Source organism: Ovis aries, chromosome 2, assembly GCF_016772045.2.
Source record: "Ovis aries strain OAR_USU_Benz2616 breed Rambouillet chromosome 2, ARS-UI_Ramb_v3.0, whole genome shotgun sequence".
NCBI lineage: Eukaryota > Metazoa > Chordata > Mammalia > Artiodactyla > Bovidae > Ovis > Ovis aries.
This window is the reverse complement of record NC_056055.1, coordinates 241,396,769-241,416,208: the sequence shown is the minus strand read 5'-3', so window position 1 is coordinate 241,416,208 and position 19,440 is coordinate 241,396,769. Positions and strand designations below refer to the sequence as shown.

Below are 19,440 nucleotides of genomic sequence, written 5' to 3'. Positions count from 1 at the left end.
CATCACTTCATGGCAAATAGATGTGGAAACAATGGAAACAGTAAAAGACTTTATTTCCTTGGGCTCTAAAATCACTGCAGAAGGTGACCACAGCCATGAAATTTTAAAATGCTTGCTCCTTGGAAGACAAACCTAGACAGCATGTTAAAAAGCAGAGACATTACTTTGCTGGCAAATGCCTGTATAGTCAAAGCTATGGTTTTTCCAGTAATCATGTATGGATGTGAGAGTTGGACTATAAAGAAAGCTGACTTTCCAAGAATTGATGCTTTCCAACTGTGGTGTTGGAGAAGACTCTTGAGAGTCCCTTGGACTGCAAGGGGATCAAACCAGCCAATCCTAAAGGAAATCAGTCCTGAATATTCATTGGAAGGACTGATGCTGAAGCTCCAATCCTTTGGCCACCTGATGTGAAGAACTGATTCATTTGAAAAGACCCTGATGCTGGGAAAGATTGAGGGCAGGAGGAGAAGGGGACGACAGAGGATGAGATGATTGGATGGCATCGCCGACTCAATGGACATGAGTTTCAGTAAGCTCGGCGAGTTTGTGATGGACAGGGAGGCCTGGCGTGCTGCACTCCGTGGGGTTGCAAACAGTTGGACGCGACCGAGCGACTGAACTGACAGCCCGTGGGGGCGTGAGCAGAGACTCCGCGCGGTGGGCGTGGCTCTCTCCGGCCCTCCTCCAGCCGGTCCTCTTTACCCACGCCCCGCTTTCTCTGCCCCGTCTCCGCATGCGCGACCGAGCCCCGGGGGTGGGGCTGCTCCATCCGGGTATCCGGCGGCCGGTAGGTGTTGTGTTTTCTTGGCTGGAACTTGGAGGGGTAGGTAGTAGTAGGCCCGGCCCCGGCGCGACACCGGGCTCCGGATTTACTGCACCGGCCAGGCTGGACTTAAAACTGTAAGTACGAGGCCGGAGTCGGGGGAAGGGGAGGGGCCGGCCGATTGAGGCCGGAACCGTCTGCCCGGCTGATACTGCCTGGGTCGTTGCGTCCATCCTCTTGGAGAAGCTGCAGGCTCAAGTCAGCGCCTTGCTGGACCCTTCTTTCCTGCCCACTTACTGTTGACCTGTGCTCGGCCGGGGGCGGGAGAGGGCGACCGCCTCCGCGCTCCGGACAGTGCCCTCCCCTGGACGTCGCAGGATCCCTGAAAATCGAAAATCACCAAGCTCCTCCCCGCCGCCTCCGCTACTTTTGATCTGGGGAAGCTGGCACTCGGGAAGGAGGTTAAGCCGGCTGGTCCCCTCGGCGAGGGACATGGCCGAGCTCGAAGAGCTAGATCTAGTTCCCACGTCTTCCCGGTCGCGGGCCACCCTCTACACCTCACATCCCCGGAATCTGGAGGGGCGGAGTTTGGGGTTGAGTGTGCGGGTCGTAAACCAAGAAAAAACGGAGAATTCGGGGTGGAGTCATCGGGGTAGATGAAAGCAAAAGATACTGGATTGCTGTTCCTCCCAGGGAAGAATTTTTTTTAAAGTTAATTTTCAAAATTAGACTTGTCCTCATGGCCTATTAACACAGCTTTAAATTTAATTCTTAAAAGGGAGTTTCCAACTGAATTCGTTACTTTTGTAACAACCCCGGTTGCCAACTACAGAGTAGCTTCATAGAGATTAAGATTCACTGTAGGAATTGGGATGTTTGCTTGATTATTAACAATTTACACTTAAGGCAGGCTTTTTCATATTCTGAGACAGATAATATGGATGTGCCTCACACCAGGTCTGTATAGCCCAGCTCAAAGGAATGTTTTGTGTAATCGTCTATGGTAATTTATCCGTGGTAATTTAGCAGTGGATTCGTTTTTCTTTCTTTGGTTTCATTCTTCCTTTCGTGTGTGTGTGTGTGTGTGTGTGTGTGCTCGCGCGCGCGCGTGCTTAGTCGCTCAGTCGTGTCTGACTCTGCGACCTTTTGGACTGTATCCCACCAGGCTCCTCTGTCCATGGGATTCTCCAGGCAAGAATACTGGAGTGGGTTGCCATGCCCTGCTCCTCCAGGGGATCTTCCCGACCCAGGGCTCCAACCCGTGTGTCCTGTGGTCTCCCGCATTGCAGGCGGATTCTTTACCCTCTGATCCATAGTGGAAGCCCCTCCTTCCTTTCCTGTCCTTCCGTTATTCCCTTTTTCCTTTTTTAATGGTCTGAATTAATACTGACTTCAATTTTGTGCTTTCTTTTGGCTGGAAAACGTTAGAATCAGAGGTAGAGATTATTAAAATGAAATGGCTGTTCTTTACATAGAGGGCTTCCCTTATGATTCAGCTGGTAAGGATTGTGCCTGCAATGCGGGAGACTTGGGTTTGATCCCTGGGTTGGGAAGATCCCCTCGGGAAGGAAAAGACTACCTACTCCAGGATTCTGGCCTGGAGAATTCCATGATACAGTCCATGGGGTTTCGAAGAGTCGGACACGACTGAGCGACTTTCACTTTCACTTTTACATAGAAATGAAGCCAAAAGACAGGCTTGGAAAAAAATAATGAAGAAACATGTTATAGATAAAATGTGTAAATTGCTGAGAGAAATATTTTTCATCTGAGTCCATACTTTAACTCAGAACCAAAACTTTATCATTTGTCTCTTCACTGTGCTAGTGCTCCTGGACTCTAAATATCTAAAGCACATAATAACTTAGTTTGGAATTAAAGTTAATAATCATTATAAATTTTTTTCCATATTTGGATACCCACTTTTGCTTAAAATCATCTTTTTAAATTAAAAAAAAAACAAAAACACAACTAAATGAGTCCACACTTTGTTTCCCAGAGTTTTGGGGAAATTCATCAAAAGCTGAATCCCAAATATTCTGAAGTATATGTAGCAAATAAAGTATTTGTAACTTCATTTTTATTAAATTATTCCTAAACTGTTATTTTCTAGAAACATAAGTCAGATTTGAAGCAATTCACTAGAAGTACTATATTAAGGTTTGTTTGTTTGTTTGTTTAAGTGACCTGAAAAAATGTCTGGATTTCTGGAAGGCTTGAGGTGCTCAGAGTGCATTGATTGGGGGGAAAAGCGCAATACTATTGCTTCCATTGCTGCTGGTGTTCTAGTAAGTGTCCTTGATCATTGGGGCCTTCCTTAATTTGATGTGTTTGTTTTTATGTATTTTGAATTCTGTGTGATTTCTTTAAGTATGTACTATGTATTTTATCTTTGACCACTGAATTTTTAAAAATAAATGTTGATGTTTTTATTTATGAGAGGATTTAGGTATTCCATTTAAAGAGTTGACATTGTGGCTTGAAATTTGATATTATTTTTCTTTTACTGCATAAAGAGTAGTATAGTGAGAGAGTATATTTTATGTATTTATTCACAACGTGGATTATGCCTCCTCTTAATGAATGCATGAAGTTACCAAAAAGTGTTCAAGAAACAATCAGGTCAAAACCATTCAAAAGATATGACTGCATTTCTCCATAACTTAACTTTTCAGTCTCATTAGATAAATAAAGAGCTCATTAAAATATATTGTTTAGAAGTAATTTATAGAGTAAAATTCTTATTTATAATACAAATCCTTCAAGGCATGTGATATTTTTTTGTGCTTTAATGTTGACATATACTCTAAAGAGTGAATTTTAAGTAAACAAACAAAAATCTAAGTTTAAATACGTCTCTTTGCCTAGCCTCTTGAAAGTTACAATCTATGAAAAATAATTGTCCTAAATTTTTCCAGAGTAATGTCAAAATATAAAACTACTATAGAAATTCTGCTCTTATATTTAAAAAAAAGCTTTGAATTTTAGTCTCTGAGGAAAATATCTTGAGTATGTTGGGCTCAAAGGGTTAAAAAAAAAAAAGGCAAAAGAATACTTGTGCTACCCAGTAAAAATGTCATTACTAGAGTATAGATCTGTCTGTAACCTGGAAAAATAATTTGATTAACCTAAAATAGTTATTTATAAATAATTGCCTAAAGATGGCAGTTCCCAGAGCTAACTAGGTCAAGGTGGAAGTGGGGATAGAGAAGGGGATTTACTTTCCAAATCTGCTAAACTACATGTCAGAAATGGGTACTATCTTTTTGTAAGTGTCTGTTCAAGTGATAAAAAATATTTATGCAGTTTTAATGTCTTTTTTCATTTTATGTTTGCCCTTGATAATTTCCAGGGCCAAATTCAATTAAGATAAGTATAATTTTGTGTTTTAATTGAATTTAGCATCACCCCTGAAAGCATCTGTAGACTGCACTATAGTTCATCAAAAGAGGAAGCAGTGCTGCACAGCACATTGTTTATTTCACAGCAGTAAGAGACTAGCTAGAATTCTATCAATAATAATTATTCCCCATATTATTTTGAGTACTGTTTTTTCATTTTCAATAATATCTTTCTGGAGGCTTTTATCATCAGCAACAGGCCACTCCTCTTGTCAGTTCAAGTCTACATAACTTTTTTCCTTTCTCCTGCCATGAAATATAATTTACTTCTAGTTCACAAAAATTAGATCACAGGCTTTTTAAATGACAGTATAAAAGAATGATTGTAATCATCTTAGAAAAGAAGTTTGTGTTAATAAATAATAACTGTGGGACTTTAGGGTATCTAGTCTTTCATCAGATACTAGGCCAAGTGCTAATTATATGCAAGAAACTGCTGGAACATTTAAGAAAATTTTGGACTTTATTAGAAGGGATCTCTTCACTTAGATTCTTTGCTTTTTAGCCAGTAAGAGATGAAATGACTGTCATTTCTGCTCCTGTGGTTTCTCTTAGTTTTTTACAGGCTGGTGGATTATCATAGATGCAGCTGTCATTTATCCCCACATGGACGAATTCAACCATTCCTACCACGCGTGTGGTGTTATAGCAACCGTAGCCTTCTTAATGTAAGTGTCATCGCTAGTGACGCGGCTTGCACAGATTGTCACAAGAGAAATATGTTTTACATATAGTTGAGTAGAGTTAAGATTTTTAAATATTACCAAATTAACATATGGGTTGCGGTTGAAATGTCAGATCACCGAAAAGGACTCAGGAAGAAAAACAGCGGTCCTCTTTCTTCTGTTCTTCTTTGTTTATTTGTTTATTTGGCTGAGCTGGCTCTTTAGTTGCAGCATGGGAACTCTAGTTGCAGCATGTGGGATCTAGTTCCCTGACCAGGGATTGAACCCAGGCCCCACCCCCAACCTGCCACACACACACACCCCCCCCCCACCAGCCCCCAGACACATTGGGAGTATAGGGGCTTAGCCACTGAAATGGCAGGGAAGTCCCCAGAGCAGACTTCTAGAGAAAGCAAGGCTGTCTCAATTTAGAGTGGTATTCTGTAAAGCTCAGTGAAAGACTTTTTATGTTTGGAACATGTGTCAGGGATTGACAGAGCAAGATTTTACTGCTTGCGTCTCTTCGTGCTGAGTATGTCTGATGTGTACAAACAGAAAACTGGATAGAACCAAGCTAAAGATCATTCCAATCTTAGCAATATATAATTCTAAGAATTTCATTCTCAAGTTTTGACAAGAATCAGAATCATCTAAAGGATTTGTTCAAACTCAGATTGCTGGGCCCTACACCCAGAATTTCTGCTTCAATAAACTTGGGGTAGAACCAGGGAATTCTCATTTTAAAGCATGTCCAGGTGATGCTGATTCTGCTGGTCTGGGGACTATATCCAGTACATTACAGGATACTGATTGAGGGGCCTTGCCTGTTGTTGTATCAAGACTCCTGAAGACTTAAATTTGCAGAACTCTATGGTTAGATAGCATCACCAACTCAATGGACATGAATTTGAGCAAACTCCAGGAGATAGTGAAGCACAGGGAAGCCTGGCATGCTGCAGTCCATTGGGGTGGCAAAGAATTGGACCTGACTTAGCGACTCAGCAACAACAGCTTATTGTACCTGGCAGTTTGATGTCGTGGATAATTTCCTCTTAGAGTCAGAGACCCTGATTTGTTGGTTTTATTTTGTTCTCACAGGATTAATGCAGTATCAAATGGACAAGTCCGAGGTGACAGTTACAGTGAAGGTTGCCTGGGTCAAACAGGTAAATAGATGCAAACAACATCTTACTGTACACTCTTAAAATAAGAAATATACATGTAAGGGCCACTTGTCTGACTTCTTCAGATCAGGGATAGGATGGAGATGTGTCTAAGGAGAGGTTGTAGGTTCCAAGGCCTAAGGTAAAAGTCGCATTTGGTCAGTGGTTGCCAAATAGTTCAGAATACAGAGTTTTGAGTATATAACCCTGTGCAGTAATAGTACTGTATAGATATAAATGTATACAGTGTATAGTAAAAAACAGTATATAATAAAGTGCATTATGCCAAGTGCAAAACAGACTTTCTAGTACTTGAAGCTTTACTGTATAAATTATTTTCTTCCCTTTTTTGCCAACCTTACTTGATTGAATTAGCATTTTGATACAGCTTAGATTCATAGTTTTTGGCATGTTTCACAATACACAACATAAAATTTACTATCATAACTATTTTCAAGTGTACAGTTCAGTAGTAGGTACATTCATGTTTATTGTGCAGCCAGTCTCCAGAACTCTTTTAATCTTGCAAAACTGAATAGGATAATAGAGTTGTAGTGCTTAGATTTACCTAGGCCTGCCTTTCTCCCCTAAGGAATTCATGTCCCCTGGACCCCATGGCCATGTGCCCAAGGTAGGCAGAGTACAGGATGTTTGTAGCACAGCTTCCTGTAGGGTCCAATGTAGTCAAAAATTTGAGGAGACAGATACTTATTGAGCACTTTAAATGGTAAACTTATATCCATACAAAAAATAAACCTGAATATAGGCAAGTTTCAGGTGACTTTTTTTCCCCCCGCCCTAATGAAATAAAAAGAACTGCAGTGGTCAATTCTGGTCTATGTTTTCAGACTCCCTCTGGTTCACTCTCTGTTACCAATAGATGAACTTAAGTAGAAGCAATACAGATATACTGATAGACTGTGACCTTGTAAAATCTAAATGAAGAGATAAATGTTAGCACAGCTCTGGGGGTCCAGAGCTGGTTGTATTTGTGTATCATATCACATCTATAAATAAGAGCTTATTATTTCAGAACTATTGTTTTATATCTTGGGTATGAAATCAAAAATTTACATATAACATTATTTGCAGTGCTTTATTGAACAAGGCAGGGTTTTTATTAAAATGCATTTGTTCTAATTAAATACACTCATCTCAGAATTCACTTTAGGTGAACTAATGACTCTGTTTCAATCAGTTCAGTTGCTCAGTTGTGTCTGACTCTTTGCGACCGCATGGACTGCAGCACACCAGGCTTCCCTGTCCATCACCAACTCCCAGAGCTTACTCAAACTCATGTCCATTGAGTTGGTGATGCCATCCAACCATCTCATCCTCTGTCATCCCCTTCTCCCGCCTTTAATCTTTCCCAGAATCAGGGTCTTTTCCAGTGACTCAGTTCTTCGCATCAGATGGCCAAAGTATTGGAGTTTCAGCTTCAGTATCAGTCCTTCCAATGAATATTTATGACTGATTTCCTTTAGGATTAACTGGTTTGAGCTCCTTGCAGTCCAAGGAACTCTCATAAGTCTTCTACAACACCACAGTTCAAAAGTATCAGTTCTTTGGTGCTCAGCTTTCTTTATAGTCCAACTCTCACATCCATGCATGACTACTGGAAAAACCATAGCTTTTACTAGATGGACCTTTGTGGGTAAAGCAATGGCTCTGCTTTTTAATATACTGTCTAGGTTGGTCATAGCTTTTCTTCCAAGGAGCAAGTGTCTTTTTATTTCATGGGCTGCAGTCACCATCTGCAGTGATTTTGGAGCCCAGGATATAAGGTCTGTCACTGTTTCCATTGTTTCCTCATCTATTTGCCATGAAGTGATGGGACCGGATGCTATTACTCTGTTTATTTTATAGTAAATCTTCATAAATATTATATAAATGTGATTTGTAAGTTGATTGTCTTTCCCTGTTAACGTAATTTTAATGCAATCTAGGCACTTAAAATGTAAAGACAGAAGTCGACAGGGAAACGGCCAGCGTCCGCACTGACTGCCCTTAGCGCAGTTCCCACTGTTCTTTGCTTTAGACTCTAATGGCAGCTGCACATGTTTTTCTCTCTGGGTTTTTGACCTCTTTTGAAAAGCTGATTGAACTGAGTGCTGCCATATAAGAAACAATTCTGGTAAAATATTATTTCTCTTAAGGGGCTCGCATTTGGCTGTTCATTGGTTTCATGTTGGCCTTTGGCTCTCTGATTGCATCGATGTGGATTCTTTTTGGAGGGTATGTTGCTAAAGGTAAGAGAAAACGCGGTTTACCTTTTACTTCAATGGAATTTTGAAATTTTGCATTAAAGTTGTTTTTTTCTTAGAATAAAGTTCTCTTTGTATAGTTCAGCCAACTACTAACAATGCATTTGTGCCCAGGAACCCCCCTCCCTAATCTATATTTGTATTTGTTTGTTTGCTGTGTTTTCAGTATTCCTTTCTCCTGTATTTTTTCTTCTCATCTAGAGCCTGGAAGGAATGGGGCAGAGCTCCATACCTTGTTTCTGTTTGGCTTCCAGAAACCTCAAAAGCAGAACACATACCTTGTCCAGCTATTTGGCAAGTCTTGACTTGCTGAAAAATATGCAGGCAAAGCTTTAACATCCTAGAATTGAAATTTATTGAGCTCAGCCTCCTTGCTAATATATCATCATCTTCTTTTAGATAAAAAAGCGAATTAACACTTAATGCATATCTGCTATATAAGACCAGTTTGAGACAAGCTAAGAGGAGACCTACTCTTAGGTCCCTGATTGAATTTTTGCCTTGAGGGACCCCAGAAAAATATGAAATTCATTCAGTGTTCTAGGTAAAATCGACTATGCTTATCATAGTAAAAAATAAAATATTAATGATTTGCCAAACCCGACCAGCAGAAATCTAATCTAGCTCATATTTTAACCCTTCACTTTGTTGGATAAAATGTAATTTCTTGGATTAAAATGATTGGTTTCCTGATTTTTTTTTAATTCAAATTGTTTAAATCTTGCAGGTAGGAATGATAGGCAGTTTTAAATATTTATAGTTCTTTTATTTATGTAATTTATTATAAAACCATGTTGCTAAAAACATAGAAAAGAAAGAAAAGAAAAACTAATAATCTTACTGCTCTTAAATATTTTGGTATATTTTCTTTGGTTTCTTTTGTTTCTCAAATAGTTGTAATCATAGTATAAATATAGTTTTGAACCTGGCCTTATGCCTATCATACGAAATTCCCTTGCTGCTACAAAATTTATCATCATCATATTTTAAAAACAAAAATGTTGCTTTTTTATCATGTGAATTGCATAATTGTTATTCATTGTAGAAAACTGAGAATATAAAAGAGCTCAAAGAGGAAAGTAAAATTACTGATAGTTCTTCTTTCCTAGATAACAACTATTAATACAGAGCCCCTTCTTGTAGAAATGTGTTCATCTCATAGACTTTGAAGTTATTTTCCTAAAGGCTTCTGAAGCCAAGTTATGCTTTGAGAATTATTAGCAGCAAATCTGTAATTTTATGAAGTGCCTTTATATGGAATCTTTATGAGTCATTCTAGTGGTAATGGTTATTTAATGTGGCTTTCTAGTACGGAGGGCCTATCCAAACCAGCTATTGTGGTAGTCAGATTAATTTAAAACTCTTAGGAGGAAAAGTTGCTATTTATCACTCCTCGGTTTGTCAGTGAGTGATCACTGACAGCTCCAATAGTAAAAACTTAGGAGAATTTCAACTTCAGTCCAGGATAAAATCGGGACCAAATGGTCCTTTGGCTGTCTTTCCTATCTTAGTGGCTACTTTCTTCATCCAGGTGTTTAGGCCCAAAACACAGGTGGTTAAGGCCCGTCAAAGATGACATCTCTTTGTCTTACATCCCACAGCCTAATCCATCCACAAATTCTGTTGATTCTGCTATTCAAGTACATCCTGAATATGACCACCTTCTATCTCTTGTGTTGCTCCCGCCCTGGTTCCATCCATGATAGTCTACGGCCTGCTTTCCTAAAATAGCTTGTTTTCGTCCCCTACCCTCCCTCGCCCGCCTCAGCCCCCAACCCCAGTCTGCTGTCCGCACTGCAGCCAGAAGATCTGCTGAAGGGTGTCAGCTCAAGTCACTTTGTTGCTCAGAACCTTTCAGTGATTGTCCTCTCACCCACATTGAAAATCAGAGTCCTCAGCACGACTGTGAAGCTGGGCAGGATCTGCACCGCGCCCCCACCCTGCGCCGCGTCCTTCTTGACGTCTCCTGCTTCCCTCTTTGGCCCATGCGGCTGCTCCTCTAATGCACTCGGCGCGCTCCCACCCCGGGGGTTTTGCGCTTGCTGTTCTGCTGCTTCTGCACGGCTCCTGCCCTCACTTTCTTCACGTCCTTACACCTTCCCATGAGGTCTTTCTGGCCACCTGTATATTCTCATTCAGTACACTTCCAGTATCTTTCCTGCTTGACTTTTTATTTATTCTCAACAGTGTTTAGCGCCACGAAAGCAAACATTTTGCCTGTTTTATTTACTGCATTATCCTCAGCACATTCAGCAGCACTAGTACACAGTATGCACTCGGTATTTATTAAACAAATGAAGGAAGCTACCGTTTTTTAAACCAGAACTACACTCGTATGTACTGTGTCATTTAATAACCACACCAATCATAGTTGCCAGAAAAATCGATTATGTTAGGCAGGAAAACTGATATTCAGCAGTTTAGCAGAAACTGAATGTTTTGAGATCATGCACCTCTAACTGTTACAATTACTTTTATAGAAAAAGCCATAGTATACCCTGGGATTGCTGTATTTTTCCAAAATGCCTTCATCTTTTTTGGGTAAGTTTGTTTTGCATTCTTCATCCTATATATTTTTTTCTTTTTTTAAAATAATACTTAATTTTATGTCATTTACCGTATTTAGTTGCTTAATCTCCCCCTGTCTAATGCCTATCCCCCATGTTATTGTCATAAAATATGAAGAATGAGACTGAGACAGATATTTTTAATATGTGGGTTGGTTTACTGCCAACCTTGGAAATATACATTGATTTTTTTTTTTTAATGCCACCACCTCCCCTTTAATGAAGAATTGTGATTCATATAGATTTAGTTACCTAGCACTGACGCTGTTCATTTAAAATTTATATCTCTAACAGTTGCTTTTAATGAAAGCCTGCTTAAAACCATTTCTCCTTAAAGTTTTGTTTCTGGATGCATTTTATGGTTCTTTCTGTCCTTGGTGTCACTTGAATTTGTATGTGATATTTGAGGTGTAAAGCCTTGACCTTTTTTATCCTTCTGATGTAGTGACAAATTAAAAGATTACTTAGACCCTAAAAACCTTAATACTTTCCATCACTAATCTTTTCTAATGTTCATTCTTTTCTGGACGTATAGGGCATGCCCTTTCTCCTTTCCCTAGCCTCCCTCTTCACCCCACCTCCCCAGAAAACAACAGAAACTTCTCTTTATCCTATGTATCGGGAGTCCTTAATTCCCATTCCATGGGTAGGCTTCTAAAGATTGAGAACCACCAGACATGTCTGCATGCAAGACATTGGTTTTTCTGTTTATTTCTGGGAAGAGAGCCTATGGCTTTCATCAAATTTTCAAAAATGTCCTTAATCCAGAAAAGGTTTTTTTAAAAAAACAAAACTGCTGTATATTCTAGGACAGTCTGTTCTAGGACTGTCCCTTCCCTTCCTTGTCCCTTCCCACCCACCTCCTGAAAGGAGATAGATAACCCCTGTCTACTTGAACCACTCATGGAATGCTAATAGTTACCCTTTAACAATAGCCAGCAGTTGGTATTCACACTTTTTCCATTCCACCACAATGCATTTTTGCAATCAGTTATAAAATCAGTTTAGAAATAAGAAAAATGTGAATTTACATGTGGCAAGATATACAGCCTCTTTGGGTCACACCTTGCATCTTGAAGCTAGTGGAGAAAACGGAAGAGTTTTGTTGTTTTTTTTTTTTTAAATTCTAATGTTAAGCCATTGATTTTTGTGCAGAAAATAATAATGCCCAAAGTTTCTTGAGCAATTTTTATGTGCAAGGCACCATTCTTAGTGTGTTACATGTATGCTGCCAGTTGATTCCCCAAACTCTGAAGGTGGCTCCATTGTTACCATCATTTTATATGTGAGAAATAGGCACAGAGATCATGTTCAGACCGTGTGGCTAAAATTCAGCCTATCTGACTCTGAAGTTCAGGCTCCAGGAGGGTGGAATTTCGAATGAGTTTAATTAACATTTTCTCCTTTGTTGAGTTTTCAACCAGTTACTTAATATTAGTTCTGTTTCCTTCCTGGCCTCCCGTCTCTTTTTTTTTAACGAATGTAACACTCTACTTGAAAAATAGGAAGTGAACCAACCTCACTCCCCAAGTTATGTAAATTTGGTAAATATGGGTAGATTTGTTACTTTGTAGGGTGATGTATTATATAGCATGTGTTTATTAGAGGGACAGTTTTGATGTTTAGAATTTCTTTTCCTTTCAAGCTATAACACTGAGGCTTGAGCATCTTTAAAGAAGGACCAGGCATCCGAGCTCAGTACTCCAGAATCTCCACAGGGTTAGAGGTGCTAATGGGAATTCAGTGTCCCACAGCTTCAGCCAATGGAAAGCAGCATAACAGGGTCAGAGGCAGGGGTCAGAAAAGCTTCAGGATGGAGTGGTGGGGAGGGGACTTACCAAGAACCAGCCAGGGAAGGGCAAACAGCAGCCTTCTGTGTTATAATCATTATTTACTCGAGCAGAGGTGGAGGATAAAGTAAGTTCCACCTTGAGATGCTATTTCTGGCAGAGAAGTTCCTCTGTCAGAGCAGGGAGGAGGAGCCAGAGGATTGAGAGATTTGTGGGAAATTTTTATCTTTTCCAATGAGGGAAGAAACACGTAAGTTCATACAATAGTTATCACATTTCACAAAACCTTAAAAACCAGTTGCTGGCTTGTCTCAAGTTAGTTATAAAACATTATTTTTCTATGCAGCAAGTTTGGTTAATTTCTCATGTATTGCTATTTTACTCATTAAATCCAAAACTAATTTGGTTTTGTGAAAATACTGTAAGCAAATAGAAGTTAAATCCAACTAATAGACACCATTGTCAGAATAGTTGTAGCAGATTGCCTACCATTTTTGAATTATAACAGAACAGTTCTTAGCAACAAACTTAGAAACTGTTGTTTCAAAAATCAGAAACAGAAATCAGTACCAAAGGTAACCATCTGACAACGCAAAAGGGACTGACTCTTGCCTAAGAAACTCTTAAGGTTGCAGATTGCATCTGGTGGCTAGGGTTTAAAGTTAAGCCATGCCTCTTTTAAGTTCTCTGTGGAGTAGGGGCCCCTCATACCCAACTCTGGTTTTTCTTTTTTTGTAGCAGTAGTTTTGAAATTACCTGGAAGAACACAGATCAATCACTTTTTGGAGGTTTATGAAATCCTTTATAAAGGAGAATTCCATGAGAGGGTATAGATGACTTCCTGGTTGCTTTTTTTTTTTTTCCCCCATCAAAAAACACTCAAGTGCTTACCTTTATAAAGGCCTGTGAAACCTATTTTGTTTTGGCTGTGCTGAGCGGCTCACAGGATATTAGTTCCCCAACCAGGGAGCAAACCCAGGCCCCCTGCACTGGAGGTGCAGAGTCCTAACCACTGGACCGCTAGGAAATTTCCTACGAAACGTTTTAAAATTGACCATTTTGATTGAGTGTATATCTTTGAGTATACACTGGAAATTGGAAAACAGATGAGAACCAGCAGAAGCCATTGTAGTGTCTACTTTTCATTTCTCCCTTGCCTTAGCCCCCCAGCATCCAAGCCCTGATGAGTTTCCTTCTGAATTGTCTTAACCCTCTTCTCTTTGTGTCCATTTCCTTCGTTAGGTTCGGTCATTCTCATTCTTCCGTGAGCACTTCACACTCTTGACTGGTATCTCTCTTGGGTCCAGTTTTCCTCTATCAGTGTTCCTTCTAAAACACTAGGAAATGGCAGCCCACTCCAGTATTCTGGCCTGGGAAATTCCATGGTCAAAGGAGCCTGATGGGCTGCAGTCCATGGTGTCACAAACAAGCCTGACACCACTGAGTGACTAACACTTTGATAGAAGAGATTGCCACCAGGGGCCATCCAGCAAAATTCAAAACAGTATTGTTTTGTTTTATTGAGCTGACATTTAAAAGTGAAGGTATTTTACCTAAAAATCTGAATTCCTGAAAAACTAGAGGATCTGCCGATCCTGGGCCCTGGTTCAGCAACAATCGTCTGGAGCCAAAGTTGTTTCTTTTACCCGGAGATGCGTCTCTGCGTAGTCCCAGCTCCTGCACTGCCTGGGCCCGAGCTGCCTTTAGTAGATCACAGACTGGTGCCCGCCCGCTTGACTCATCTGAGGCTCCCAAAGGCCCTTGTGGGCAGTTTGCCCCTCTGGTCAATTGGCTTGCTAAATCCTGGCCGCTGCCATTTCTTATTCTCCTGTCTCTTAAACTGTACTCTATCCATATTGGACTCTCCCCTGCTCTACTACACCAGAGGTATTTATATCGAGGTATATATGAATTAGCCAAAAACTTTGTTCAGGTTTTTCCATAAGACCATACAGGAAAACCCAAACGAACGTGTGTGTGTGTGTGTTCTTATGCATCTCCCCTCTTAAATTGAAGCCGTAAAAAATAGCTATAGACACTTCCCAAAGTAAAACCTAGAGTGTAGGCTCTGTGAGGGCATTTCCTGACATGTCCACCTCTGGGGCTTTGCCTGAGGACCCGTGGTCTTTTATTCCTCTTTGCCTTTTTTATTTTTCCCCTCTTTGCCTTTTGATCTGCCATTTCCTCCCCTAAAACATCTTCACCATCCCACCAGCTCCTGCTTCTCCCACCCTGCCATTTAAACTCCTGCTATCCTTCCATGTTCTTCTAATATCACCACCTCTGTAAGTCCTTTCCTGACACATTCAGGCAAAATAAATCCCCATACAGGACTTCCTGGTGGTCCAGTGGCTAAGACTGCGCTTGCAATGCAGAGTTCGAGCTGGGTTCAATCCCTGGTCTGAGAACCAGATCCCAGATCCCACATCACAACTAAGACCTGGCACAGCCAAAGAAATAAATATTAAAAAAAAAAAAAAATCCCCATACGTTCTCTGCTCCCTTAACATGTGGTATATATGCCTCTCCCCACCCCTGACCCCCTTTACTTACCACGCTGTGTCATCAAGAGCATAAGCAACTTGAAGGCCGGGACTGCATCTTTGCCTTTATAACCCTAGCTTCTCGCACTGCCATCTTGACTCAGAAAAGGCTTGTTAAAGGAATTAGATGATATCAGACATATAATGGTTACACACTAAACACTGTTTAAACAATGGTTAAACACTAAACACTTAACTTCTTAAGAGGGACAACAGAAGTTCAGGTTGCAGGGTAGCTTGTGGTAAACAGCACAGTTGATTACATTGGCAGAGCTTACTACCATAGAACGATCAGATTCTGTTCTGATACATCCCGTGGTTTTTTCCATACAGCTTATCAGTTATTCTTTGTCGCTAGTTCCCCACAATTCTAAATCTCTCGTCGTCTTTTTTTCCCAAACTCAGCCAGTCATGTGATATTTCTTGTTCTTTTTACAGAGGACTCGTTTTTAAGTTTGGCCGCACTGAAGACTTATGGCAGTGAAAGCTTCTGATTCGTCACTGCCCAGCAGCCCTGTGTGGGTTTTGTGTTTTTGTTTTTTTTTTTTTTACTACTCACTCCCAGTCTTTTGTAATGCCATTTTCTAAACTTCTTTCTGAGTATAGTCTCAACTTAAATTTGTATAATACTAAAATCATGAGAACTCTCTCTTTAAACAACCACAGCAAAATCTATTGTGATATACATTTGATTACATTTGATTAACTTGTAAAATGTTGCAGAAAAGTATTTCACGTGAGAAATTTTTATTACATTTTATCATGTTTATAAAAATAAATCACAAAAGAAATCATGGGAGCATCTTATATGAGTATTTGTCATATCCAAGGTCCAAAACTTCAATTAAAATGTTCTGAAGATTTAATGTGTTTATTTAAATGTGGCCTGTTCTGTGTCAAATATTAGATGAAATATAAACATGTTCTTGTTTTTAAAAACTATTCAGTGGTCAGAATTCTTTCTCACTATCCTTTGTGTTAGGTTTATTAATGTATGGTTTTGGCCAAAATTCTGTAAATATTTCAGTGTAAATAGTTACTGAGGGTCTCCCTGTTGAAAGAGAGAAGTCCCATAGTCTAGCCACCAGTTTCCTCAGACGTGTCCCTTCAGTGCCACTGATTGCGGGGAAGGGCAGTGGTAATGACTCAGCCGTGACCCTGGGCCTGGTGGGACGCTGACAATCACTCCACAGCCACCATGGAAGGAAAGAGGAAGTGGATGGGGACTCGCTCTTTACTCCGGTGACTGACTCTCTTGTTGTTGGTTTGATAATAAATTGAATTCCATTTCGTTGTATCTCTACTGAACCCCTAAGCTCAAAATAGACCAAGTGAGGTTGAGGTCAATTATAATGGCAAGTGTTCAGCTACTGGGAACTCTTAGTCTGTTCCTCTTTGGAATTCTTGTATCCCCCAGGCTCCCCACTTTGACAAAATGGGAATTTTTTTTTCTTTGACGACCTAGCTAACTATGTGGGTACATGTTCTTCGGAACTAAAGCTTGAAATGTTCTGTCATATTAGTAAAGCTTGCAACGATCAGCAGCTGTTCATTAACCACCAAATACCTCTCAGATGGTTTGGATTGTGGTACCCTTTCTATGTCAGCCACAGTTTTCTCCCAGTGTATATGTTTTATTTTGTCTGTTTTTTAGTTTTTGGTTACACTGTGTGGCATGTGGGATCTTAGTTCTCTGAACAGGGATCGAACCTGCACCCCCACCTACATTGGAAGCACTGAGTCTTAACCACTGGACCGCCAGGGAAGTCCCTACTGTGTATGTTTTGAATGTTGCCTGGTCATCAGCTACTCAAGGAAATGACTGTATCACTGTCATCTCACCATCAAAACACTGCTTTTTAGATCCACGCGTGTGAGAATTGGAGGAGATCTTAGGGATTGAAGTTTACCTTCTCTTTTTACAGATAAGGGAACCCAGACCCTGGCGATTTAAATGATATCTTCAGGGTCATAGGACTAGTTTTTAAATCTTGAGGCAGTCTGTCTCCACATTGGATCACAGATGTCTTCCCTACAGTTAAATTGAGGATGTGCTCAAGGAATAAGAGCTCCTTGTAAAACCACTGGAGTAAAAGCATAATGTCAGCAAGGATTAAATCTGAGTCTCCAGGTTTTCCCTGTTTTATGTCAGCTGCTCTGCTGATACAGGTGAGTTAGCTTAATACTTTATTAAGCACAAGAAAGAATCTAGGAATTGTCAATAAAATTGAACCAAAACCTTAATGTCTTCCCTCATAGTTCAATCAGTAAAGAAACTGCCTGCAATGCAGGAGAACTGGGTTCGATTCCTGGGTCAGGAAGATCCTCTGGAGAAAGAAATGGCAACTCACTCCAGTACTGTCGCCTGGAGAAAACCATGGATAGACGAGCCTGGCAGGCTACAGTCCATGCGATCGCGAGAGTCAGACACGATTTAGCAACTAACCCACCACCACCATGTGTCTGTACCCAAGATGGTATTGAGAGCATCATCTTTCATGAAACTAAACATAATTATTTAAGATCATTATAAGATTATTAAGTTTTTAGTCTTTTTAGTATCAAATCTATCTCTGACCTGTCTCATTGTACATAAGGAGACTTTGCTATAATAAGTGGTTGTACACACACACACACACACATACACACACAAATGGGCAATGGTGGAAAGTTGTCTTGTTTTCAAACAGGCCTTGTTTCTCTTGGATGCTTTCCCTTAATATCCGACAGCCAAACGTCGAAACTGTAAAAGGAAAGTGAACTTTTTATTACAGATGAATCCTTACACACTCAATATTGCACACATATTGATTCTGATTTGACCTTTTGAAACTTATGTTGCCCAAAATGTTACTTAATCATAAAGGTCTTATCACAAATAACCTTTATCACAAAGTTCTTTCAAAAAATCTGAGTTGGAAGACCTCTTGGGTCAATCTCATTTCATTCAGCTCTTTACATGGATCATTCATGGTCACCTGGCTTTTGTTTGAACACCTCCAATGAAGGAGACTCGTCACCATGTAAAGTAGTTCTTTCCATAACATCTTATGGAAAAACCTGAATGAACTTAATTGGCCAACCCAATAGTGTCCTCTGTCATCCAAGGATGAGATGGGTATCCTTGGGGTTGGTGAGTGTCCCACCCTACGCAGCACCGAGCATGGTCTGGGCAGTCAGTGAAGGAATGTCCTTTGTAACCTCTAGTAGTCTGCTTCTATGACATATAATAAGGGCATTTTATAATGTTTAAGATGTCTTTTTTGGATAGTTTACAAAAAAATCATTCCTGGATTTATCAGCTTGGGAAGTTCATATTCTTGTATTTCAAATGCAAGCTGTAAGTATTATCCTGCTGGAAAAATGGTTCTACTCAGCTGTTAAAAAAAAAAAAATCAGAAGATGATGGGGGAAGTAGCCATTCTCTAGTAGCTGACCATAACACATAAGACACACACACACGTATCTCTGGAGCCAGACAGACACCGATTCAGCTCCCTCCTGCACCATTTACTAGCTCTCATTTTGGACAAGTGACTCATCTTTAGATGGGGAGACTTATTCTTACGCAGGGTTTTTGTGAGGATAAGATCAGATAATGTTGAGAAGCATCCAGCACAGACTCGGAAACGGTAGGCTTGCAGTAAGCGATAGCTGTGAGACTTAACACATTCCATTGTGGTTGTCTAAACCCTGAGTCGTAAACGTTCATGATCACGTGGTGGCTTGCATTAGACAGAATGTAGTCACAGACATCATGACCTCATTTGAGTTTCAGAACAACCCCCTGAGGTAGAACAAAGGTTACTCTTCTTTTTTTTAACCAGTGAGAGAAGTCAAGGTCTTGCCTACATCAGACCTTGCAGAGAGGTGACTAGAATCCAGGTCTTACTGTACCAGGGACACACTCTGTTTCACCTGCTCCCACAGGGGCTGGTGTTAGATGGGGTCCCCCGGTTTCGCTTCATTTGTTCAGCTAGGATTTACTGCAGCTCAAATAATTGAGGTGGACATTTGTCCTATTTGTGATATCTTCATGAGCAGAGTGCTTCATATATAACAGTTGCTCAATAAATACTTATGGAATGAATGGGTAGATTAAACCAGTTTCCTGAGTCCTTTCACTGGATTACTCTGCTTCTGCTAAAGGGACAAGAGCACTTGCAGGGGCCTGGGAGAGACTGGCTGTTGGGAGAAGCCAGTGGCTATAGAGAGAAGCTGGTTCAAGATGAGGCATTTTATACATGACCACGTGGGTGATCCCAGGATAATGACACTTGG

General features: G+C 40.3%; 2 protein-coding genes across 5 annotated transcripts in view; one reads left to right on the top strand and one right to left on the bottom strand.

The window, feature by feature from the left end:
* The first annotated feature begins 759 nt into the window (after positions 1 to 759).
* Positions 760 to 16,101, top strand: TMEM50A (transmembrane protein 50A). 2 transcript variants are annotated; one of them, XM_004005109.5, is made up of 7 exons: positions 760 to 790; positions 2,950 to 3,054; positions 4,723 to 4,835; positions 5,931 to 5,998; positions 8,152 to 8,244; positions 10,740 to 10,800; positions 15,598 to 16,101. In XM_004005109.5, exons 2-7 carry the CDS (start codon positions 2,962 to 2,964, stop codon positions 15,641 to 15,643), a joined length of 474 nt encoding a protein of 157 aa, XP_004005158.1. In that variant the 5' UTR covers positions 760 to 790; positions 2,950 to 2,961; the 3' UTR covers positions 15,644 to 16,101. The 2 variants fall into 2 exon arrangements, with proteins under 2 accessions (XP_004005158.1, XP_004005157.1); XM_004005108.5 differs by having other exon boundaries at positions 760 to 903.
* The window catches only part of LOC101114847 (RH-like protein), a 41,697-nt gene continuing 38,146 nt past the window's right edge, over positions 15,890 to 19,440 (bottom strand). For 2 of the 3 annotated variants that reach the window (XM_060410656.1, XM_042244551.2), the window contains exon 9: positions 17,819 to 17,902. Coding sequence is in view for 1 of the 3 variants with exons in the window: in XM_012151837.5 (XP_012007227.1) it covers positions 17,876 to 17,902 (27 nt within the window). In the remaining 2 variants the exon portion in view is untranslated. Of the gene's footprint in view, positions 17,903 to 19,440 lie in introns of all 3 variants that reach the window. The other variant, XM_012151837.5, reaches the window with a different exon arrangement.

Bases quoted from the DNA above. Each gene is read 5' to 3' on its own strand.
- TMEM50A (XM_004005109.5), top strand. From the start codon at position 2,962: ATGTCTGGATTTCTGGAAGGCTTGAGGTGCTCAGAGTGCATTGATTGG. The intron at 3,055-4,722 runs GTAAGTGTCCTT...GGTTTCTCTTAG, and splicing joins CCATTGCTGCTGGTGTTCTA to TTTTTTACAGGCTGGTGGAT. The intron at 10,801-15,597 runs GTAAGTTTGTTT...TTCTTTTTACAG, and splicing joins AATGCCTTCATCTTTTTTGG to AGGACTCGTTTTTAAGTTTG.